We start from the raw sequence: 25,724 nt of genomic DNA on the forward strand, positions 1-25,724 counted from the left end.
TCCTGCTGATACATCCCAGAATGATGTTCACTTTTTTGCCATTAGTGTTACACTGCTGAAATAGGGCTTTACAGTGGGGGGCGAGGGGGGGTGTCCCCAAATCACTAGCCTTGCATTTCATCCAGATACCAATAAGCAGTGATTCCCAAAGCACAGGTATCGTGCTCCAGCCAAGATGCACCACTTAAAAGTTGGGCTTCAGCTTTCTGTACCAGCATAAGTCTCCGGATGCTTAATGCATAGTTCCATATAAAATACATATCAGGAATCTCATTTTAAGAGAACATCAGCATGAATAATGGTAGCAAGATTCTCATCCGAAAAACTGATTTGGTCTTCTAGCTAGAGGCAAATGGGAGAGGCATTCTATGGTTGGCTAGCAGCTCCTGGGGAAACAAAACCACCCCCAGATTTGCAGATTCTAGTAACATTTGAGAGACACACCCCCTTCCTAAGAGAGGCACAAACAAACCTTTTAATAACTTTAGGGTTGCCTTTACTCAAACTAGCCACCATTTCCCATTGGATCTGAAGCAATAGTCTGCCTCCAGCAAATATGGCCACCACGTTGCATTGTTTCCAAGGGAGTTGAGGCTAAGCTACTCTCTAAGGTTAAATTTTGTACCTGCGGGGATCATGCACAAATAGGAGGACAATAGCTTCCTCTAAGAGTGAAAAAATCAGCAGGAAGGAGGAAAATAGTGATTTTTAAAAATCTCTTTTTAAGCCAATCTCATAAGCTTTTGGAGAGCTGTTTTTGACTGTTTGGTATTGGGATTACTGATTTTATCCAGATTGAGTTTCTGCCAGCAAACACTCATCAATGCCTGAATCTCACCCAGGCATGGGGCCTGGCATTGAGCAGCCCTGGCTGGGTCAGGTGAGAGAGGCAGAGAGATGGTCATGCTTTCAGCATACTGAACATATACAACATATACTTTGTGCTGACTCACTTTGTTGTGCAGTAATCTGCCCTTGAAATCATGGCATTGCTCTAGCTTCAACTTGCTCTTGCTGTTTACCCCAGCTTGCACAGGAGGATGATTGATAGAAAACATGATTTTAGAATACCCCAAAGAAATAAATATGCAGAGGAGAAAATGTGCACTAATTATCAAATCCTGTCTTTTGACAAAATTAGTAAACAGTGTGCAAGATGTCTTCTCTTAACATGTTAGTGCTGGGGAAGTTGAATTTAATATACAGTTATGGACTTGGTTGCCTGACCAAGGTAATGTATAGCACCAGTTATTTGTTCCAGACACATGCTTGAAATAAATAGTTTCCTTCATCATATAAATCACAACTCATTACTGAGTGCAGAGCCAGTGGAACACCTGTAGGATGTAATTGCCACACACGGTTTGTAGGCATCAGTAAGGTACAGAATTAAACTCTGGTTAGAGAAATCTGTCTATATTGAATCACCCCTGCCCCCATTTTTTATTTTTCCCATATGTCATTGAAAGAAGGATCGACTTTTGCAGATTTTTGCAGGGTTCTTTGGCTATTTTTAAATCGTTTGTTCCCTTTTATTTGTTCCAGAATCGGTAAGCATACTGAATGATGTGCTAAGTCAAATAGAATCTGAAGGAGTTTCTATGAATCCCACAAGCTATACTAGATCCACTTCTTCAGACTTTGACCCAGTAAGTAAAAATGCTTTTGCAAGGTACTCATCTTGTAGCTATCAAAAGACCCAAAGCAAGGACAAGCTTGCTCACAGCGTGTGATCAGAAGCTTGGGCTTGCTTTCTCTAAAGGTTGCTTTTTAGATGTGAACTAGAGCAGAAATAATAAACTCGCGCCTTATTCTCCTCTTATTTTCTCTAATTAGCGGTAGAACTTCTGAAGTTATATATATAAATTAAACTATAATACTCACCACCTCTTGCACTTTGGAGCATTCAGACACCCTAAATAGGATATTGTTCAGAATGGTGGTGAAGACACCATATCTCTCTCTTTTTTTTTTTTTTTTTTTTTAGCTGACAGACAAGGCTCTTTGTGAAGAGCTTATCTTTCACGTGGCTGATTTCCCCACCCACAAGTTCTAGGTGGGATGAGCTGTCTATTATGGTGCTAATCATGATTGTGTATTGAGCTGTCCACTGTAATGTGGTTTTTCTTTGAATTACTGCGTAGTTTAATTTGCAGGATGTGGTTCTTTATTGCTATATATTCTATGATGATATAGACAGGGCATCCTTACAATATATTTATTGTTATGGAGTACATTTAAAGGGAAAAAAAAACAAATACCACTGCAGTTCCAGAAATATCTTCCCTGTGACATGGTATGTAAGTAGGGCTGTTGATAAATTGCAATTAACTCACGTGATTAATTAAAAAAAATTAATCACAATTAAAAAAGATTAATTGCAAGTAATCACATTGTTAAACAATATTTAAAATTTATGAAATATTTTGGATGTTTTCTATTTGCAATTGGAATCAAAGTTTATATTTTTTATCATAAATATTTGCACTGTAAAACTGATAAAAGAAATAGTATTTTTCAGTTCACCTCATACAAGTACTGTAGATTCATAGACTCTCTAGGACTGAAAGGGACCTCGAGAGGTCATTGAGTCCAGTCCCCTGCCCTCATGGCAGGATCAAATACTGTCTAGACCATCCCTGATAGACATTTATCTAACGTACTCTTAAATATCTCCAGAAATGGAGATTCCACAACCTCCCTAGGCAATTTATTCCAGTGTTTAACTACCCTGACAGTTAGGAACTTTTTCCTAATGTCCAACCTAAATCTTCCTTGCTGCAGTTTTTAAGCCCATTGCTTCTTGTTCTATCCTTAGAGGCTAAGGTGAACAAGTTTTCTCCCTCCTCCTGATGACACCCTTTTAGATACCTGAAAACTGCTATCATGTCCCCTCTCAGTCTTCTCTTTTCCAAACTAAATAAACCCAGTTCTTTCACTATGCCAACATCTAAGTCGTTGATGAAGATATTGAACAGAGCCGGTCCCAAAACAGACCCCTGCGGAACCCCACTTGTTATACCTTTCCAGCAGGATTGGGAGCCATTAATAACTACTCTCTGAGTACGGTTATCCAGCCAGTTATGCACCCACCTTATAGTAGCCCCATCTAAATTGTATTTGCCTAGTTTATCGATAAGGATATCATGCGAGACCGTATCAAATGCCTTACTAAAGTCTAGGTATACCACATCCACCGCTTCTCCCTTATCCACAAGGCTCGTTATCCTATCAAAGAAAGCTATCAGATTGGTTTGACACGATTTGTTCTTTACAAATCCATGCTGGCTATTCCCTATCACCTTACCACCTTCCAAGTGTTTGCAGATGATTTCTTTAATTACTTGCTCCATTATCTTCCCTGGCACAGAAGTTAAACTAACTGGTCTGTAGTTTCCTGGGTTGTTTTTATTTCCCTTTTTATAGATGGGCACTATATTTGCCTTTTTCCAGTCTTCTGGAATCTCTCCCGTCTCCCATGACTTTCCAAAGATAATAGCTAGAGGCTCAGATACCTCCTCTATTAACTCCTTGAGTATTCTAGGATGCATTTCATCAGGCCCTGGTGACTTGCAGGCATCTAACTTTTCTAAGTGATTTTTAACTTGCTCTTTTTTATTTTATCTTCTAAACCTACCCCCTTCCCATAAGCATTCACTATGTTAGACATTCCTTCAGACTTCTCAGTGAAGACCGAAACAAAGAAGTCATTAAGCATCTCTGCCATTTCCAAGTTTCCTGTTACTGTTTCTCCCTCCTCACTGAGCAGTGGGCCTACCCTGTCCTTGGTCTTCCTCTTGCTTCTAATGTATTGATAAAAAGTCTTCTTGTTTCCCTTTATTCCCATAGCTAGTTTGAGCTCATTTTGTGCCTTTGCCTTTCTAATCTTGCCCCTGCATTCCTGTGTTGTTTGCCTATATTCATCCTTTGTAATCTGACCTAGTTTCCATTTTTTATATGACTCCTTTTTATTTTGTAGGTCATGCAAGATCTCGTGGTTAAGCCAAGGTGGTCTTTTGCCACATTTTCTGTCTTTTCCTACCCATCGGAATAGCTTGCTTTTGGGCCCTTAATAGTGTCCCTTTGAAAAACTGCCAACTCTCCTCAGTTGTTTTTCCCCTCAGTCTTGATTCCCATGGGACCTTACCTATCAGCTCTCTGAGCTTACCAAAATCCGCCTTCCTGAAATCCATGGTCTCTATTTTGCTGTTACTCCCTTCTACCCTTCCTTAGAATTGCAAACTCTATGATTTCATGATCACTTTCCCAAGCTTCCTTCTACTTTCAAATTCTCAACAGTTCCTCCCTATTTGTTAAAATCAAGTCTAGAACAGCTTCCCCCCTAGTAGCTTTTTCAACCTTCTGAAATAAAAAGTTGTCTGCAATGCAGTCCAGGAACTTATTGGATAGTCTGTGCCCCGCGGTGTTTTTTCCCAACATATATCTGGATAGTTGAAGTCCCCATCAGTGGCCTGTAGTAGACTCCTAGCACGACATCACCCTTGTTTTTTACCCCTTTTATCCTAACCCAGAGACTCTCAACACTTCCATCTCCTATATCCATCTCCACCTCAGTCCAAGTGTGTACATTTTTAATATATAAGGCAACCCCTCCTCCCTGTAGTGCGATCTCTTTATCATGAAAGTGCAATTTACAAACGTAGGGCTTTTCTTGTTACATAACTGCACTCAAAAACAAAACAATGTAAAACTTCAGCGCCTACAAGTCCACTAGTTCTCCTCCTTGTTCAGCCAATCGCACAATTAATTGTTTGGATTGCATGCTTAACTTTTTGGATCCCTTGACAGTCCTACATATAAGTAATCATAGCAAGACTGTTAATATATTATGTTGCAGCTATATGATAATTGTGCCTGCAGAAAGTAAATTGAAATCAAATACTACCTAGCATTTAACTTTGAATTATACTATATATTTTTAATCCACAGAGCAAATGTGTTGGCCAAAAGTTGCCCACAGTGGTGTATAATTATACTCACTTGCAACCGATTTTGTACGCTCTTGGTGTGGGAATGTCAGCCAAGGATCCAGACCATCTAAAATTCGTTTTCGAAGGCAGTGAAGAGTTCTGTTGTTTACCGACCTTTGGAGTCATCCCAGCTCAGGCAACTCTGTGGGATGGTGGACTTTCTAGTGTTCCAGGACTTAACATGGACTTCACAAAGGTATGTATGATTTAGCCATTGCAACTTATTGTGTGTTGCATGCTATATAAATTGACTGTAATTGAAATGGCTCAGTATATATACCAAAACTTCAGAGGTCGCTGTTCTAGAAAAAGAAAAAGTAACAGGCTCTGATTTTTTGCAACCCGGGACAAAACATGTATTGAAATGAGTTACCTACCTCTCCGATATAGAGTTTGTGGGTTTTTATTTTCCCCCTTAAGCTGCTTATGAATCACATGTGTATTGTGCTCTTTTTTTTAAGTGGGAATCTTGCTTGAAGAGCAACGTCCTCCTTGTTAAAAACCAAAATCCTTTATCTAGCTCTCAATTTTTGTGTGTTAATGGAGGGATTTTATTTTTTAGCAATTTCTTTTGCTCTTTCCAGGGACGAAGCTCTCTACCATAGATAATCTAGAAAGCAAGTACAGTAGGTGTAATCTTTGCTTTTTTTTATTTAGTTGACATTGTACAGGGGTGCACACACTCTTCAAACATATATATATAGACACACACACACGTATGTATATTAAACAAGTATAAATTATATAAAGCTGCATTCTTCAAGAATATGATGTCATAAGAAATTTCGTAAATCATAGTTGAAATATGATTTTTAAGAAGCTTAAAAATGTAAGATTTACAGCATTTTCCGTACTGGGACTGTGGTCTGCATAAAAACTAAAGAAAGCTATATAAATGGCTGTTGTTTTTGTCACAATCCTGCCACACCATGAGTTTTTTCATAGCTGTCTTGACTTCAAACGCTGAACAAACAAAATCCAAACACCAGATGGCCAAACCCCTAACATTTATATATGTATTAACCAGAATCACTGCTGCTGGCCTTTGTTGACTGCACATGGGATGTCCTGTTGTGTTTGTGAGAAACTAAGGAAAAAACATAGTGCTCCACAAAACAGAGGGAGGCCCCCTCAAAAGGTTGTAGTGTCTGTTATTCTTACCATGTTCTACACATAGGCTATGGGAAGAAGAGCAATATACCATTATCCGTGTCCTGGGAATGGTGGTATAGAGCCATATGTTATCCTCCCTCTCTCCTTGGTCCCATACATTAAAATAAATTACAGTCAAAAGACTCTTTGTTCATCTCCCCTGTAGTGTTATCTGTCTTCAAACCCCATCTAGTAACACTGAACATTCAAAGCACTGAATTATAGCTGGGATATTTGTTAATGCATTTTTTAAAATGTCTACTTTTACACCTGAACTATTTTTTAAAGTAATTTTAAACCTAGGAACTTGGTATTATTCAGTGAAATCACATTGCTTGGCATGAAATCTGCTGCTAATTGAGAATCTATAATAGATACTCAAGGGGAGTGAATGAACAGTTAATCATAACTGTTTGGTGCTGGATGTTATGAAAACTAGATTCCACTTCAGAAATTTTGTCAGGAATTAAAAGGAGAGCATAAATATGCCTGAAATATTTTAACATTTACTTAAAATTTAGGAAATCTGAAATTTTTACTGCGCTTCATCTCTTTGGCATTCTGTTTGGAATGCACTTTCTTTTAAGATAATTTCTGAGGTTAGAAAAGAAGTTCTGCAGCTTGGAGTGTTCAAATTTTTAGTAATGGGAAATACTTATAAATTGATATCTGTGTAGGCTCGTGCTAACTGATTTATTCTGTTTGAGTTATTGACACATGATGGGGTGGATGACAGAGATTAACCTGGCAATAAAATTGCCCATATTTATCTTTTTGATGGCTTCTTCCTAATTAGAACCTTAGGAAATAGAATTGTAGAGCTGTAAGGGACCTGAAAAGATCAAATACATCCGCCTTGGCTGAAGCAGGATTAAGTATACATAGACAATCCTCGACTGGTGTTTGCTAACCTGTTCTTAAAAACCTCCAAGGATGGGGATTCACCACCTACCTTAGGAAGCCTGTAATGGTACTGAACTATCCTTGCTACCCTAATTAGCAAGTTTTCCTTAATATCCAACCTCTATCTCCCCATGCTTAGTATATTCCACAAAAATACTGCATGATTGTAAGTCAGGACTGATTGTGGAGGGCTGCTTGATTTTAGGCTGTTACCAACAACTTCCGAAGATGAGTGTGTCTAAATAATTCTACAGTCAAAGTTACATAACAAAATATTCTGAAATAATGAACTCGTCAATTTTGATTGGTATTTTTATAGCCTTGGTGCAGCTAAAAATATGCAAGTGTGGAAAGATCTTGATATAATTTCTCACTTGTCCTTATTTTGTAGCAATATGTTTTCATTCTGAACACATTTCCAAAATATCTGTATCTACATATTTGCTTATGACAGGGATTGGGGAAGTGGTGGCAAATGATACTGATTGTCATTATAGTGCTGCTTATCTTTACACAGCTACTGCATGGTGAGCAATATCTGGAGTTATATAAACCACTTCCAACTTCAGGTCAGTCCTTTACTCTGATGGTTTCCTATTCACCATGACTGCACTTCACTTTTCTTTTGTATCAGCATTACATATGGAAATATGGATACATTGTTTTGAACTGGTTTCTGTTACGAATTTACTCTGTATTTTGTGTGTGTGGCTTTATCATACTGGTGTTGGAACTTTCCAGTCAGATGTCCTGTTTAAAAAAAAAAAAAAAAAAAAAAAATCTGATCACATGATGCTTTATTTTTATTTTTTGTCTAAAACTATAGTTTATATTTGTTGTGACGTACTTAGTAAAAACAAGGTAACAATTGGCTTTCTGCTGAGCTGCCTGAAAAAGAATATTCAGTTGCTTACTAAACATAAATTAGTATGCCTTCACAATGTGTTATATATAGCTCATGATCAACTTATTAACTACACTTAATTAATTACCTCTGGGAGTTGAGATCACAAATTGTCAGAATATGTTTCCAGAAACTGTACTTTCTTATATTGTTTGTCCTTGTGTCTGTGAGACTTAAAGAATGAAATCAACTAAGTATGTTTTAATTTTAGAAAGACAAGCTGAGTGAGATAATATATTTTATTGGACCAAATTCTATCAGTAAGAGCGAGAAGCTTTTGACTTTATAGAGATATGAACAAAGACAGACTTATCCCTTGCCTTCAAAATTTTCACTGAAAAATGTATTAATGGATAATCAGGGTCTGTGTCCAAAGGGAGTCTATATGTTACAGTCTATTATAAAACTTCACTATTTACAAAGATAAGACCAACCATATTGGGTTAGACCACTGGTCCATTTAGCCCAATATCCTGTTTTCTGACAGTGGCCAATGCCAGGTGCTTCAGAGGAAGTGACAGAACAGGCAATCATCAAGTGATTCACCCCATGTCGTCCACTCAGAGCTTCTGGCAAACAGAGGCTAGGGATGTTCAGAGCATGGTTTTGCATCACTGCCCATCCTGCCTAATAGTCTTTGATATAACTATCCTCCATGAACTTACCTAGCTCTTTTTTTTGAACCCTGTTATAATTTTGGCCTTCACAACATCGCTGGCAAAGAGTTCCACAGGTTGACTGTGTGTTGTGTGAAGAAGTACTTCCTTTTTTTTGTTTTAAACATCCTGTCTATTCATTTATTTGGGTGACCCATAGTACTTGGGTTTATGTGAAGGAGTAAATAACACTTCCTTATTCACTTTCTCCACACTATTCATGATTTTATAGCCCTCTATCATATTCCCAGTCTTTTTAATCTCTCTCCATATGGAAGCTGTTCCATACCTCTAATAATTTTTGTTGCCCTTCACTGTATCTTTTTCAATTCCAGTACTGGTTGCCGAATATATGTAAATTTATTTGTAAAGTAGTATTGAGAAATTCTTCAGAGACAGAGGTAAGAGCAAGTGGGGAAGAAACCAAATAAACCACGGATAAACTAGTTTTTTGCTTCTGAGAGCAAAAGGGAGCACGTGAACTCTTTATTGCTTGCAGGAAAGATGGCATGCTCTCCATTAATTGACAGGACTCTGTGAATAAGATCATATTGTTCAGGCTCATATTCAAGTTGTTTCCAGATCTGTCAACAGACTTCAAACAATAACATCTCAAAAAATAGAATATCATATTGCATAGGATACTGGCCACCAGTTCCTCTCTTGGATTGTCTCCTTGAGTTGCTGTTGGTTTGAAAACTTCTTAAGAACTTTCAGAAGGCAATTCCTAATACCTAATTCCTGACCTTAAATACATCTATTTTAAAAATATATTTGCCCTATTTGCTGGATTTCCTGGTATACACACCAAACAATAGATGATATTATACACACACAATGCATATTATGGCATAGACCTGTGTGTAAAAATGGTTTGTTTTTTTAATTGTTGAAATGGAAGAATATTCATTTGCCTCCCTAGAGGTCTAAAATTGTGAAATATTCAGGATAAGAACACCAGAAACACTTGCTTGAGAGAAGCTTGGCTTCAATGTTCAAGTCATGCTTAAAATCTTGTATTTTATAACTTTCAGTGATAAGAAAGCTTGTGATGGTTAAGAGCCCGATTCTTTGAACATTTTCGGTTTAATAATTGAAAATGGATTGTGTTAAAAGGGTTTATGGGGGCGGGGAGAAGCCCCTAGCCTGATAAAGGCTAAACATTTTAACTAGAGCTTTTTGCAGTACTTGATAGTTAAGGTGTTGTTGCTGATTCAGAAGCCCTTTTAATTATATTTTTATGTACCAGTGACACGAGAAGACAGTAAACCAAACACTTTCCTGCTATTTGACATTCAGCATTACTAGTTGTAGTGGAATATGATAGGTAATATTGATCCACTTGTAGCGCTAGCATTCTGGATAAAGAAAGAGGACACAAGAAATAGCTAAATTAATACTCTGCACTTCCTGCACCAAATAATTTAGTGTATATGATACAACTTGTCTATGTTCTCTAGGAGAAGACTCCTTGCAAATAAAAGAGAAGTAGTAGGAGATTTAATGTGAAGTACAAAACTTTAAGACTACAGAGAGCCATTAATTTTTCAAGTGTTCTGAATAGTTGTTTTTGGGAAGTGGACCTGCTATAAGGGCTGAGATAAACAGTATATTTTGAGTGTATTTAGAAGTGTCTACTTTCTATCCACTATGTTTTGCACTTGTATGGCACCTACAATCTATATGCGCTTCATCAGCATGCTTTGCTTTAAAGGACAGGCAATCAGCTTGCAACCCATTTCATTTCGAGACAGGTGTTGGCAGTTGTTTCAGGTGCTACTTTTGCTTCTCAGTGACCTGACAGTTTCTGTGGTTTTATAATTACATTTTCTTATCTTTGACAAAACATAATTTGTTTTCCCTCCCTTTCTGTTTGTGTGTGAAACTCAGAGGAAAGGAAAGTATTTGTAATGTGGAGAAACAATTTAATTAACTTTTACACAAAATGCATCAAGAAGACAAATAGAAAAAAGCAGTTAAATTGTTTCTATCAATTATAATTTTAGCTGTTTCTGTTAAAAATAAGAGGTGAAATATTTTCAGACCGAAGCGTGGTTTTCAGTGGGATATATTAAGCCTCACAATAGTCCTTTGTAGTATATGCCTGTTTTTCTTCCTTGGCACACCTAGCCAGTTATCCTGTTTTTTGCTAGAATGTGTCTGAGTGTTGAAGCTTATTCATATGTCTTTTCCAGTAGAATCCTTAAACAGTTATTGTTGTGAAATTAATGAGCCAGTCTAAACCATAAATGTTCCAGACATGAGTGCACCTTAACTTCTGGTAGACACTAATGGCTTGTCTGTATAATGAGTTAGTGCACAACAAGCTAGGATGTGACTGTACAGTGCACTAGCATTGCCATGTGGACCCTGTTACTGCACACTAAAAGTTTCATACCGCGCTTTGATGTATTGCTCCTTGAAATAGGAGTATGTCGAAGTGCACTATGGAACTTTTAGTGCGTGGTAGCATGGTTTATCTGCCAAATTAGTACACTGTAGATTCACATCCTGGTTTACCATGAGCTAACTCACCATTTAGGTAAGCCTTAGTTGCCAGATTGAGGTTTTATCTCCACCCAGGTAGATGCCTCTCAAACTCAGTGGGGCTCTGAGTGGACACAGGAGTCAGTTACAGGATTGGGGTCTCAACACATACCAGTTCCTGTTAACTGACATTTTAAACAAAAACCTCACCTGCATTGTATTAATGTATTACAAATAAACTACTTCTAAAACTTGGCTTGTGTAGATTACAAACCTGGGAATATTTGTAATTAGCTTTGCTAAAATACTCCTGCAAAAAAGTCGTCTTGTATTGTAATTTAAGACCTTTGTACTATAACATACGCGTTTTCCTATTCTCTCTCCTTTCAGGACCATTAACTTCAGAATCAACTATTGCTGATATCCTTGACAAAGGCTCAGGAGCAGTTATTCTCTTAGATGGTAACCGTATTGTAATTTATTAAAGAGACACAATCAAAGCTGACAGTCTCAAAATTTAACCTATGCTAACAATAACTTTTTCAGCCTAAAATCAGTTTAAATTCTTAGGTTCTGTGCTATGTGGCCCAGTGACTGCTGAGAAAGGAACTTATTTGCAGTCATATGCATGTTGCCTTATTCTTTGGAATAGATAAATTCTGAAATTAAGAATTCTCCTTTTTGAGAGAACATTGACAGAAGATTCAATAGTGTTCCTGCCCCCTGAGCAGAAAGATGGTGCTGAATACACAAACAGAAACAAGTTATTACTTCTAATAAACAGTCTTATCTGAAGTTGGCTAGCCTGAACTGTGTTTCTCTTAGAGATGTGTGTATTTGTAAAATCCAACATCTAATTAAATTGACGGTCAACTTGAATTTTATGAAAGGACATCCTTTAAGTTACATATCCTGAAATGTTTTTATTCTTTTGTTAATTTTTTTTTCGCTCATGCATTAATTTAGTGGGCCCAAGAAGTCCATAACTTGTGTTTTTCTTTCACAAAATGTGTGTCTTGATTTCTGGGGACATGGTTATGGTATAACATGACTGTTGGGAAGTTCAGGTTTTAGAATGAGACTAATAGGGAATGAACCACCAGATTTTTTGAGGTAATGTACTGTTTAGATTTCTACATGAATCCTTTACAAATTTTCCCCTACTTTTTCCTCAAAACCTCCAAATAATACTACTTATTCCTGACCTCTGCCTTTCTTGTTTCTTACAGTTAATGACTCAGTCTGGCAAAAAGCTAATTGCTCTCCAACCAAATCCTTCTAGTTATGCTTTACTTCCACATAGGAACGATTGAAAAGCGAAGGTTTGGGCCCATTAGAAGTTTATCCAAATGAGTCTGTCTATTTCTGTAACAGACCTAAAGGTTCTGGTCTGGGTCATTAAAGGTTAGCTGATTATGGGAGAAACTAGGCACTCAGTATAAGTGGAAGTGGTGCACTATTGGCAATATGTTCAAATATGAATGCTAGTCTGTGTCCTAATGGAATAAGAAGTGAGAATAAATTGGAAATAGAGAGATTTCAGTTTCACCTCAGTAACTATAAATACTTCAAGTTCAGCAAAATCAAAAGTGACTTTAACAAAAAGAAAACCAAGTGACCTTAAATTAAATCTTCCTTTGGGGTTGCTTTTTCCACGTACAGTATTAGTGCTGCTTTGTGTATGAGGTTGTGAATGTGTTTTTTCACCAGGGATTGTTAATGGCTTCTAATAAATCACTTTTTATGGCATAGTTCTGTAGTATTTAAATAAGTGGCTAATGATGTGTGAAATGTTGAAATAAACATTAATTTCAGCACTTTGTGTGTAGTCAACCATTTTTTTAGCACTTTTATGTCATCAGCATTTTAATAGCTCATTTTTTCATTTTAATACTTTTGTTTAAAGATCATCTATAATAGCGTAGTTTTAAACAGGACATTAATCTTCACTTGTTAGGAAATGATTTATGACAGTGCCATGCAAAAGTGAGGACATTGTCCCCTAACTTGTGGAGATGAATATTGGCATATATAAAACAAAGGTATTCAATATCCATTGGCTCTGGGGGGGTAAGTGTTAGGAGTATTCAAAAAAGAGAATATAACCTCTCATTTTGTATTGTCTTCCAGTTCACACCTATTGTGGAAAGGATCTGTTGTGCTATAATCAGTTCTCTCTGTTTATTGTTGGAGCTGGAGGATTTGGTGGAAAACGAACATCAGAAAAGGCGAAGGTAAATTTTAAATGTATTTCAGATGAAATAACTATTGTCTTTCACTGAATGTAATATAAGAAAAATAATTAGTATATTGATTAGGGATGATCAGTTACCTTGGGAATGACACAGCAAAAGACAGACACAAGCAGATTGTTCAGAATCTGTCAGGACTGAATTGCCTGAGCGGTACAGTTTGAGGTGACTGATTAAAGTGGGAAAAGCTTTTCATAATTGCAGTCTAAACTGGTCTTTACTTTTGAGGTCTGTGAATTTAGGCTGCAGGTCATCTTCTGAGGGAATCATCTGTTCGCTAGCCAAGCTGGCAACAGTTATGTTGATCTCAGAGTATGATGTAGGCTAGTGGTTCTCAAATGTATTTGATTGTGTGCCCTTCTCTGTGTTGTAGTAGTTTATGCTCCCCTGCTTCCCGCCACACAAGTTCATATACCAATAATAAAAAATCAACATGCACCTCTCACTAAATATTAAAAACAGTACGGCATTGATTCAAACAGAGCCATTTAAGTATATAGAGTAAAATTATACAGAAGTGCACAACGTTTCTCAGCTGGGGGGTCCCGCTGAAAGGGGGGTTAGAAGTCGAGTTTAGTGGGCTCAAGGTATTGCCACCCTTATCTCTGTGCTGCTTTCAGTGCTGAGCAGCTGGATAGCGCTGCTTCCAGAAGAAATGCAGACGTAAGGGTGGCATGGAGTATGCAACTGTATGAACACATCTGCAAAGTTTGTTCTTTATACCCTGACCAACCCCTGAAAAATGTGTGATTTGTTCATAATTTAAGCAGACCCCTCCCCCCCCCCCCGATATGTCTGAGGGAATCAGCGTTGCTAGTTATTCATTGCTATGGGTAAAATGTGTGCAGTAGATTTTTTTTTTTCTTCTAAAGCTTCTCACACCCACCCCTAGAATACATTCCACAGCCCCCCAGTTTGAGAACCTCTGATGTAGGCCAATCTTAATTTAGGCATTGTATAGCACTTTTGTGATTGCCTCCCATCTTTTGTTTGGTTGCCCCCAATGTGACTTGATTACGTTCTCCATAACTGGAAGGAAGGGTGCAGAGTTCTTTGCTAGAAACTGAAAGAAAATGTTTTATTTGTTTACTCACTTTCCTTTTGATCTGTCAACTCTTTGGAAATCTCTGAAATCTCTGTATTAATATCTAGGGCAGCAAAAGCCTTGCAGAACATCTAAAGTCAATCCAGTGTCAAGAACTTTTTTTTTTTTTTTTTTTGAGTCTCTTTGTATTAGATTCTGAGAGTGCAACCTCTCCTGTAGACCAACTTGAAGATCAGGATTTCTGGCTACTATTTTTTTTTCTCTTTTTACAAGTAGCACAGAGATTTAGACCTCTCCACAGACTTTTTCACTGTTCTTTCCTTTATTGTTGGTTTATACCAGGGATTGGCAACCTTTGGCACGCGGCCCTCCAGGGTAAGCACTTTGGCGGGCCGGACCGGTTTGTTTACCTGCCGTGTCTTCAGGTTCGGCCGATTGAGGCTCCCACTGGCTGTGGTTCACCACTCCAGGCCAATGGGGGCGGTGGGAAGCAGTGGCCAGCACATTCCTCAGCCCGCGCTGCTTTCCGCAGCCCCCATTGGCCTGGAGCGGCGAACCACGGACAGTGGGAGCCGCGATCGGCCGAACCTGTGGACGTGGCAGGTAAACAAACCAGCCCGGCCCACCAGGGGGCTTACCCTGGCAAGCTGCGTATCAAAAGATGCCGATCCCTGGTTTATACTGAATCTCCTTGAATCAAGGGGTCCTGGTTGTTTTATGTCCTGTGCAAAATTTATACTTTGTCATTTTATTATCCTAGCACTTGAATATATACCTAGGTGCCACTTTCAAATGCTTTTCTTTTCTACAGGAAAAAAATTGAGCCATTTTTTGAATGCAGATGGTAACATGACACAAGTAACTGCCCTCATAGGAGTGGTCCCATTGTTACTCAGGTGCTTAAGACTTTACAGATTTATCCCTTTAGTCAGTACTTTGTACCATATACCGCACACATTCTTTTAGTTAAAGGAGGGGTTCTCAAACTGGGGGTCGGGACCCCTCAGGGGGTCGCAAGGTGTCAGCCTCCACCCCAAACCCTGCTTTGCATCCAGCATTTATAATGGTGTAAATGTGTTTTTATTTATAAGGCGGGGGTCGCACTCAGAGGTTTGCAATATGAAAGGGGTCACCAGTACAAAAGTTTGAGAACTAGTGAGTTAAAGGAAGTATTTTGAATCTTTCTTCTTCTTCTCAACTAGACTTTAATGGCCTTCAGTGTAGTTATGCACCTATGAGCATGCACACAGAATCAGTTGTGGGTGAGGGGAATACAAAACAATAAGTGTTGATTTTGATTAATGTAATCTTGACTTCCTATGATCTTTGCCCTATAGTCTTTGATTTCTTATGTAGTTATATTATGAATGTTTTTAATGTTTGCATGTTTAGTAAAAAATGAAATTCCCAGCTAAGGAGCTTTCAAACAACTGGTGTTTCTCCAGTTTGTTTAAAATGGCTTGCTGAACATGCTGTTCATGGAAAAAACCTCTAGATGTAGCTCTGTTTCTAAATTGATGCAGTTATGTGCGTGATTTCAGAAGCAGAAAAAGAAATAATATCGGCTTTCTCTGCTCTCTCTCTGGATTATCTAGAGTGAAACGCTAGCATCTTGGAAGGTAGTTGGCAAATGACATACAATGGCACAGTGAGGTTTGCTGTGTATGTGCCCTAAACACAAGTCCAAATGTGTAAAGCAGCTGTTCATCTAAATGAGAGGAAAAACATGGCATGTAAATAAGAAATGGTAAGGAGGACAGTTAGTACAATAGGACTCTTCTCCAGATCGGGGCCTTTAGGCAGCACTGTAAGACAAGTAAAAATACATAATAATCATGTGGACTTTGCCATTTTGTAGGCACTGCACCATAGAAGATAATTTATTTTCGGTTTGTAATCGAGGGCCTGTGATAGTACATCTATAGTCCCATGTGGGCTGCTTTCTGAGATATTAGTTCAACTTCAAAAGCAGTAAATTGACCAGCTAAAAAATCTTTTTGATTTTAGATGTGCTTTTTGATTTTGATTTTTAGATTTTAGATCTCTATGCACTGTGTTCAGATTTCTTAATCTCAAGCTCAAATCTTGAGGTTCAGCCAACCACAGAAGGAGTGGGGTAAGGCTGTCTCTAAATATATCACATACTTATAAACAGAAAATTGATGAATCATGCTTGTTTTACATAGGGGCACAACTCTTCAACGTCTCCTTGACAAATTTAACAGAACACTTTATCATCATAAACCTGATTTCAGTGAGGTCATCTTTCTAAACACAGCAGCCCAAATGAGCTGTTACTAAAGTCAGCAGTGGTGGTATTAGTGGCCCAGCTCAACATTCATGGACTTTTTTGTCTAACATGGTGCTTGTAAGAAAAGCACAGACCCACTAGAAATTAGATAATAAATTAAAAACCTTTTGGGTCAAAAATTAGACTAAAATTATATAGTACTGATTCTTGTTTAGGAAGTAGTGGTGGTATTTAGTTTTCTTATATTAACATTGAGAAAAATTATTCTCTGTTAATATCACACTGATGTAGTGTTGTCTGTATGTGATCCTCCTGCATCACAACAAATGAATAAATTGTTGTCCTTAGTTTCACTAAATGAACAAATAAATCCTTTATCCTTGAGGCTTTTTAACATACAGGGAAATACAGATGAGGATAGAATATAACTTGGATCGTCTGGATGGTTTTTAATTTTTTATGTAATTCCTTATAGGGCTGTGTATTTGCTACAAACACCGTGTCTTACAAGATATGGGGAAGTTGCCAAATATGAAAATTGTACGAATATGTCTGATGATGTAATAATGTTAAACTTTGTCTCAGCTGTTGGTGATCTAGATATAAAGGTAGGATGTGCAAGATTATAGCGGAGTACTGAGAGACTGACTCATGAGTTCTGTTCTAAACTCTACCTCTGGATTTACTGTAATTTTTGTCAAATCTTTCAATCACTTTACCTCAGTACTCTAAAATCAGTATTATAATATCTAGCACAGAGTTTTTGATTGTAATGTGTGGTGTGTGCTTAGACCTAGAGTGTGATAAGTGATTTTATTTAATTTTTAATATATATAAAAGAATGCCTATTCCAGACTCTAGGTACCCTTGTAATAGTTAATTGTGTATTTGTATTAAGACACAAACAGAAATAGCAAATCAAACAGCCTTTCTCCACACACAAGAATCTAGTCCCAAATCATATACTTTCCCACTTCATTTCCTAAAAAATATGGATCCCCTCCCAAATTAAAATCTACAACTTAATCTCCTCAACATTAGCCTTGTCCAAATGGAAGGGCGTGGCGGTGTATTCCTTAGGTTGCCCACAGATTTTCAAGCAGTTTCAGACCAGAGATGCTAGTGAATTTCTAAGTTAGGGGTCCTCATGCAAAACACATTGTGAGCAGCTCCCTCTGTCATGTATTAAAAGAGTTGGAGTTTGAACACTTCCTTTAATCTAAAGCAGTGTTAAATGGTGGGAGCGGTGAGGTCTTTCATGTGTCTCAAGCCAGTTAGGGCTTAATAAGACAGAATCAGATGGAAATCCACAGACAGGCCATGCAAATTCTGGAGCACTGCTATCATGTATTCATGGCAAAATGCAATGTGTTTATCAAGCTGGCCACCACTTCCTGTGCCATCTTCAGTTTCTGAGTTAATTTAAGGAGTAGCTCCATTGTAGTGTTCTGAAGTGGCAAAGGCATGGATGATTCTAGTAAGGCCTGTGCTCAAGAGATGGGATCACAAACTTTTGAGCAAACACAGACTGAGAAGTCACCCAGTTCATTGTTTATATGATTGTTTAACAGCAGCTGGAAATGTAAGACCTCTGAATTGTGAAGTTTTATGACACACAACTGAGGAGTTTCCTCTGTGAAATGGAGCTGAGATGATCTTTGCCATTTCCTCCAGTTACCCCTACTGACCTACTAACAGCCTCAAACAGCTCGCTCTCATGCCCCAATCACTACCCTGTTCCGAGACACTGAGCCTCTTGCTACGGCTCATGCAACATATAAATGTTACAGCATACTGAAAACACTTAATCCCATGCCACTTCATGGAACCCTGCATTGACCCTATGTGCACATTAACAGAGAAGCCAGCTCTTGGGACAAAAAAGCAATTACCCAGAACTATCCTCTACCTTATCTCTTTCCTCTTAGGTCTGAAAGCAAGTAAAATTTTTATTAAAGTGAATGTTTGAAATGGAATATACACAGGTTGAGAGGGAAGGTACTGTACATCTGGGGTCAGGCTTGGGTTATGGGGGGGTTACAGATATCATTTATAAGAATGAAAAGATACATACATATCGCATAACTGGCATAGACCCAGATTGGGGTGCAAGGGTTTTTAAAGTGTCAGTGGATAAGTGGGCTCGGGTACACCACCCATGGAATGAATAAGGAGTCCAAGTCAATATCAGTGGAGCGGATAAGTACATGGGTGGGGTGCATCCCTTGGTCCATCAGGGAAGGGAGTAGGTTATTTCCCTGGTCGGCGGTCTCGGTTACTCGGTGTGGTATTGGCGGTGTCCGGTGATGTTTGGTATTCCTACTTATTCTGTGTAGCCTAGTGGACAGCACAATTGGCTGGGAGTCAGGAGACCTGAATTATATTCCCGACTCTGCCACTAGCCTGCTGGTGATCTTAAACAAGTCACTTTAATCTCTGTGCTTCAGTTTCCCCATATGTGAAATGGGGAAAAGGATGCTAAGATCCTGTAAAGCACTTCGGGATCTGCAGATAAAGAGGACCATGTAAGCGCTAGGTGGTGGCATTATTATTTATTCAGTTAGAAGATAATCATTCTAATAATTGTTAGGGTAAATAGTCTTTAGCCAGGAGAAGTTCTTCTAGCACACCCAGATCCCTAGGGAACAGTCCCAGCCTAAACTCAAACAGAAGGAAGCACAGAAGTTACGTCCCAAGATCTTGCTCTTCCGTGGGAGTGGAAAGCTCTATATGAATTGGAGGAATTTCCCCCTCCATAATCATACTGTTTCTTCCCCAGGGGTGAAGAGGCACTTGAATCAGTTCATGGGAGAAGAGAGCACAGATAAAGCAGTCTGTCCACATCACAGACTCTTTGCTATGTTTTGGTGGCAAAGAATCCTCTGTCTTAATTGCTTCATGTACAGGCTCAGTACACTGAAGCTAGTATTACTAGAATTTGAACATCAGATCAAACCTCAGATGCGATTTTTTTCAGTATTTTGCAATTTATATTAAAGCATTTCCTTATATTCTGCTTCTGTTGGGGGATGAGCAGATTTAGGATCAAGGCCAGAATCCATCCAGCCATAGTGCTTCTATGTCTTGCTCTTTCCCACACCAAATGTTTCATGTCTTTGCCCATTAATTCTCCATTAGCCTAGTGGTGGGAGTCTCTCTTTATTATCTAGGCTTCTGACTAGAGGCAAGGCCGGCGCTTCCATTTAGGCGACCTAAGCGGTCGCCTAGGGCACTAGGATTTGCAGGGCGGCATTTTGCCACCCTCGCCGGCAATTCAGCGGCGGGGGTCCTTCCGCACTCCGGGTCTTTGGCGGCAATTCTGCGGCGGATCCTTCACTCGCTCCGGGACCCGCTGCCAAAGTGCCCCGAAGACCAGGAGCCACAGAAGGACCCACCCCCCCAGAATTTCTGCCAACGACCAGGAGCGTGGAAGGACCCTCGCCTAGGGTACCAAAAACCTTGGCGCCTCTCCTGACTAGAGGCAAGGCAACAAATTGCATAATATGCTACTGTGCCAGCACTTTAATTCAGTGTATCTCCCACTCCTTCCTGGGATAATTTACACCAACTACCACTAATTAGGGTGTCTACTGTGGAAAGTGAGCCAGTAACTTCATATCATCTAATGGGTTAAACTAGCATTGATTCTCTTTAGTGCACCTTTCATAAAGGCAATGATATATTGTAGAACTGACTTGCTATTGGTAAAAGTCAGAAATATATCTAACATTGTAAATAGTTTGTAGGTTTTCAAGAAAAAATTTCAGTTGCTTGAATAGTTTTCAACCAGTTGCAATATTTTCGCTCCATACAAATCAGCCATTTAAGATGGAGTCTGACAGACTGTCATGTTGAGTTTACAATTTACATAATCAAAAAAACAAAGCCATAGAGGACCTTGTTTCAAGTGATAGGGTTCAAAATGCAGGATGTAATTGGGAGAATAAAGAACAAAACGCCAGAGGCTTTGAAAAACTAAGATAAGGTCCAGAGTCATTCATATAGTGAACTTTATAAAAAGTTAGTTAAGCTTTTGTTATAAGGCAGTATTTAAATACCTTTTTTTCCCTGCACCCCTTCAATTTATGGTCCAAAATGTTAACCTTGGTTTTGATAGGTTTCAAAGTTGGATCAAACCGTGAAAGTGTTAGTTTGTACAAAAACCAATAGCTTTCTTTCTTGAGCTTTATTTTTTTTAATTTAGTTTGGAAAAAATATCTTTAAAATGGTCTGCTGTATAAGTGTAAACCAGATTTAATGCTTTAGGATCAATAATCACTTTATAGCTTGGTGTGTGTTGCCTTAAAATTGTTGTTGGAGCAGATGTTTATAAACCTAATGGAGTGATGGTCAGTTATTCTTATTGGCTTTCTTAAAATGATGCAGGACCCTGGAATGTACAACGTTAAAAGAGCAGTGTTGTTCTGCAGTGACAAATTTGTGGCAAAAATGTATTGATGTTGCATGATTAAAGAGAATCTTGATGCAAACTTTTTTGAGCGTGGTGGAAATTTTTTCTCCTTATCCTTAAATACGTTTTAACCCCCATCCCCGGGAAATCACTGGTTTTAGCTCTCTTTAAACATATCTGATAATGATTTTAGGGTGGGTAAAGGAGAGTCATCTTTTTGCATTTAAATATTCTAACTTTTTCCATTCAGGTAACAGTGAACCCGCCTAATAGAACACCTGATGCTGTACTTTCTGATGTCACTACAGCTGATCAGGTAAAGTTTTTACTTTTTTAAGGAAGGAAAGTTTCTTTATCAGATTTACTTGGGGAAATCTCCTACCCCCATCCCTCCTTGTTTTAATAAATTCTCTATTTTCACTGGAATAAAGTTAAAGAGTTCTGCTTTGGAATATCATAACTGTGTGTATTTAAACTTTTACGTATGATCTTCTTTGCTTTTGTAAGGCTTATAATCTTACCAAGTTTTTCTAATGTAAATGCTATATGATGGGAAAGAGGCTAAAATGATTAGCATGTCACGTTGTATTTGTGAAAAATAATTTTCATTAGAATAGGAACTTTTGAAAACTTGTACCAATGCCTGCGTGTGACAAGATACGGAACAAAGTAACAGTGGTGGTTCAGAACACAGTGGTGCTGAGTGACGCAGTCAAAATATTGTTAATGTTTTATAAAGCATACACTCATCTTAACCTCTGGTTGCATATATAGAAATTAAAAACAAAAACAGTGAAACCTTTTGACAAAAATGTCAATCCAATTACACTTCCCTCTGCTAGGATCCACACTCTTACTACAAGTACAATCTCTTCCAGCACAGCAAAAGCCTGAAAAAATAGATGAGTCTTACATCATTTTTTGAAGGTCAACAGATGATAAAACAAATTCGGAAGCTAACAGCAGTCCATCAAGAGAACTCTGAGTGAAATTACCAAAAGGGTCTAAGTACCATTTTCAAATGCAACTTTTTAGTCCTGTTTGGAGCTGAAGTTCCATTGACTGCCAATGAGACTTTGGCTCCTAAGTGCTTAAGTTAACTTTTGAAAATGGGAGCAAGCTCTTAAGTGACTTCAGTGTTTTTGAAAATTGTATCTGTTTTTTCCTAAATGTTTAAAGTTAGGGACTGTTAGTAAAAAGACCCTAGCTGATCTTATTACTCAGCCATCATGTTGGAGCTGGTAAAAATAAGCTTATGTGGTCTTCATGCGGGTCTGTCAAGATTTTTTCCCCACTTTGAACTTTAGAGTACAAGAAGTGGGGACCTGCATGAACACTTCTAAGCTTAATTACTAGCTTAGGTTTGGTACGCTGCCACCAGCCAGAATTTAGTGTCTGGCACACTTTCTGTTCCCCCAAAACCTTCCCTGGACCAGACCAACCCTTTGGTCTTAAAACAAGGAGAAATTAACCATCCTCCTTTCCCCAGATCCCCACCCCTGGGTTGCTTGAGAGCTTCACACGATCCAAACCCTTGGATCTTAAACAAGAAAATCAATCAGGTTCTCAAAAAGAAAGCTTTTAATTAAAGAAGGAAAAAGTAAAATATCTCGTAAAATCAGGATGGAAAATGCTTTACAGGGTATCAGATTCATATAGACTAGAGGGACTGCTCCAGCCTTAGATTCAAAGTTCAGCAACAGAGGTAAAAATCCTCCCAGCAAAGAACCATTTACAAATTGAGAAAACAAATATAGAGACTAATCGCGCTTGCTGGCTTTATTTACAATTTTGAAACATGAAAGACTTATCCAGAAAGATTGGGAGAGCCTAGAATGATGTCCCTCCCTCGGCAGTCCTGGGAGAGCGAACAACGAACAAAACAAAAAGCACAAACAAAGACTTCCCTCCACCAAGATTTGAAAGTATCTTGTCCCCCTATTGGTCCTCTGATCAGGTGTCAGCCAGGTTTACTGAGCTTCTTAACCCTTTACAAGTAAAAGAGACATTAACCCTTAACCATCTGTTTATGACAGGGTCCCACATCTGTACCCTAAAGTTCATAGTGGGGAGGGAACCCTGACATGGTGGCAGAGTGGTGAGATCATTTTAAATCAGAGATCATTTTGAATCAGAAGCACAAACCTTAGGTATTTTTTTTTCTTAAAAGAAGCTGCTTGGAAGCAAGAGCTGAGGGCAGATAGCGATCTTATCTCTCTTGGCCTGAGACAAAGGTGTCAAGTTCTTGTAACAAAATAATTTTTTTTTTACACTGTGAGCAGCTGAAGATTTTTGTCTCTGGCTGAGAGCAGGGTAGTTAACTGCCTACAAGGGAATTCAGCTTCAAATTTAGCTTATTCTAGTTCATGTTGGACATTGCATTTCCCCATCCTAGCTCCTGCTTGCTTAGCTGACCTGAGAGTAGAAATGGGGAGGGAACTCTGACACTAGTGGTGAATAGAGTGACCCAACAGCCTTCATAAAGCAAAGCATGGTTTCACTGAAACAGCATGACATAAGAGAAAAAGGATTTGAAAACAATGAATAGTTCATACGTATCTATCTGACATAAATGCCCACCATCCTGTGATGGTGATGCAGACAAGCCTAGCTTCTTCAGAAATCTGCAGCCAGTGTGACTGTCAGTCCAGCTCCCAGACAACATCCTTTCCCCGAAACAAGAGTGTTTTTTGCTTTTTATCCAGCAGAGTTCCTTTCTCTTCTCAGTTACCAGACGTTTGGCCCTGCTAATCAAAAACCAGCTCGGTGGGCCCAGTATAAAGTTGAGTCAGTCTCCTCAGGGCCAGCGGCTCTCCCATTGTCATGTAAAAGCCCTCAAGTGTTTGTTAAAGTCATTGTTTTGCTTTCCTGTTTGTTTCCCAATAAGCCTGCTGATTTAGTCTACTATAGTCATACAGTAAACATTGTAATAGCTGAGTTGATATACAGTATTCATAAATTATTACAGAACAGATGGACATCTCTCACAAGGACCCATTTGAACTTTTATTGAAGTCAGTAGACTCTGAGTATCTTCAGTGGGAGTTGCATTAGGTCCTGAATTGGTAACTACACTCTGTATTGAGCATTGAGAAGTCTTCAAGGGTTGTTCTACATTGAGACAACAAAGCGACAATAACTTTGGCAAAGTCCATATATCCAAGAGGGAGAAAGGTTGTAAATTTTATCTATATGCAGATAAAATGGTACTTTGCTCTCTGAACCAGGGAAAGAGCGCCTTGGAACTGAGTGCTGTTAGAGTGCTAATACCACTCCAGCCCAGTCTTTTTATGTGCATTTTGAACAGAATGGAACTCTGCAACACCCTATACAGGGGAATCCTTCCACAAAGAACTCATTACTTTTGTATCGGTGTTTTTCTTTCTGTCCTATTGCATTAATATGTACAAACATGGACACGCTGGAGCAGTTTTCTGGCCTGCTCTCAATCTGTAATCTGAGCAATGGTTTACTGCATTCACTGCTGTAAATCTTTGAATAAAACAGAATTTTTGACAGAAGATCAAAAAAGTCCAGCAAGCGTTTGACTATTAGTAGTTTAACAAGAGATGAATCATTCAATTTCAGCCCCAAAGGGGACACTTAATGTAGTTATAGAGCTTGCAGTATTATCTAGCTACTCTTGTCCTGTCAGTTGTCAACCTGATAATTTAAATGAGTGAATGGAAATAGATTCCACTAAATGATTAATCAGGCAGTTAAAATACACAACCTGTGATACATATCTCATTAGACTTGCTCCTTTTTACCCTTCTCCAAAACATATATTTTTAGCTTCTTAGAAACATCTTTCATTGGTGAGATACACAAAATAAGTAGCAATGAGTAGAAAATTATGCAGAAAAATGGACTTGGTCAGATGATCTTCATAGCATTCTAATTAACGCAATAAGATGATGTTTGTAACACCACCATGTGTGTTGTGTGTCTGCTTCAGATATGATCTATGATTCTTTTTCTCCTGAGGAAACAGGTGGAGTGAAACGAGTTCTTAATTAACTTTGGTGAGGGATATAATGTTCCGAATTTACAATGCTGGAGGTGAGGCTGGTCGATAATAAAAATGGGAAAGATTTTTCAAGAACACATCTTCAGCAACTGTAATTTTCTCTCTCCTTTACATGTGACTTGTTCTCTTTTCCTCCACTGTCATTGATGGTGCACACTTAAGTGAGAAACCTACCCAACTGGAAGCAGAGGTAGAAGTACTATATGGTGTCAAATAACCACTTGTATTTCTTCAATAAAATATCTGATGATATATCAATCAGCTGCAGAATTCTTTTCTATTTGTAATAGTAATATTAGATACATTGGGTGTGAGCTCTGTAGTTCTCTATGGTGGGTTTTGACTATAAATATTCTATGGGTGCTCTCTCTATCCGTGAAATTCTCCTGGATTTTGGTAGTGGCTCTGTATGAGTAGGGTGAGCTATTTTAGTTAAATTTCAGAATGTAAAATGTATCGCTAACTTTGCAGGCTAGCAGGATCATATATCACACCATTAACTATGCAATGGAAAGGTCTTATGGTTAAAGCACAGGACTGAGTGTCGGACCTTGATTCTAGTCTCAGCCCTACCACCAACTCACTGTGAGAACTTGGGCAAGTCACTGAAGGCTTGTTTACAGAGTGTCTTAGTCCTTGCTG

General features: G+C 38.5%; 1 protein-coding gene across 2 annotated transcripts in view; it reads left to right on the forward strand.

The window, feature by feature from the left end:
- Nucleotides 1-25,724, forward strand: part of HSD17B4 (hydroxysteroid 17-beta dehydrogenase 4) — a 106,837-nt gene that overhangs the window by 38,650 nt on the left and 42,463 nt on the right. For both annotated transcript variants that reach the window (XM_032799676.2, XM_075067170.1), the window contains 6 exons: nucleotides 1,546-1,649; nucleotides 4,951-5,187; nucleotides 7,564-7,615; nucleotides 11,484-11,555; nucleotides 13,224-13,327; nucleotides 21,303-21,368. In XM_032799676.2, the coding sequence (XP_032655567.1) occupies nucleotides 1,546-1,649; nucleotides 4,951-5,187; nucleotides 7,564-7,615; nucleotides 11,484-11,555; nucleotides 13,224-13,327; nucleotides 21,303-21,368 (635 nt within the window). The remainder of the gene's footprint in view (nucleotides 1-1,545; nucleotides 1,650-4,950; nucleotides 5,188-7,563; nucleotides 7,616-11,483; nucleotides 11,556-13,223; nucleotides 13,328-21,302; nucleotides 21,369-25,724) is intronic.

Source organism: Chelonoidis abingdonii, chromosome 6, assembly GCF_003597395.2.
Source record: "Chelonoidis abingdonii isolate Lonesome George chromosome 6, CheloAbing_2.0, whole genome shotgun sequence".
Classification (NCBI taxonomy): domain Eukaryota; kingdom Metazoa; phylum Chordata; order Testudines; family Testudinidae; genus Chelonoidis; species Chelonoidis abingdonii.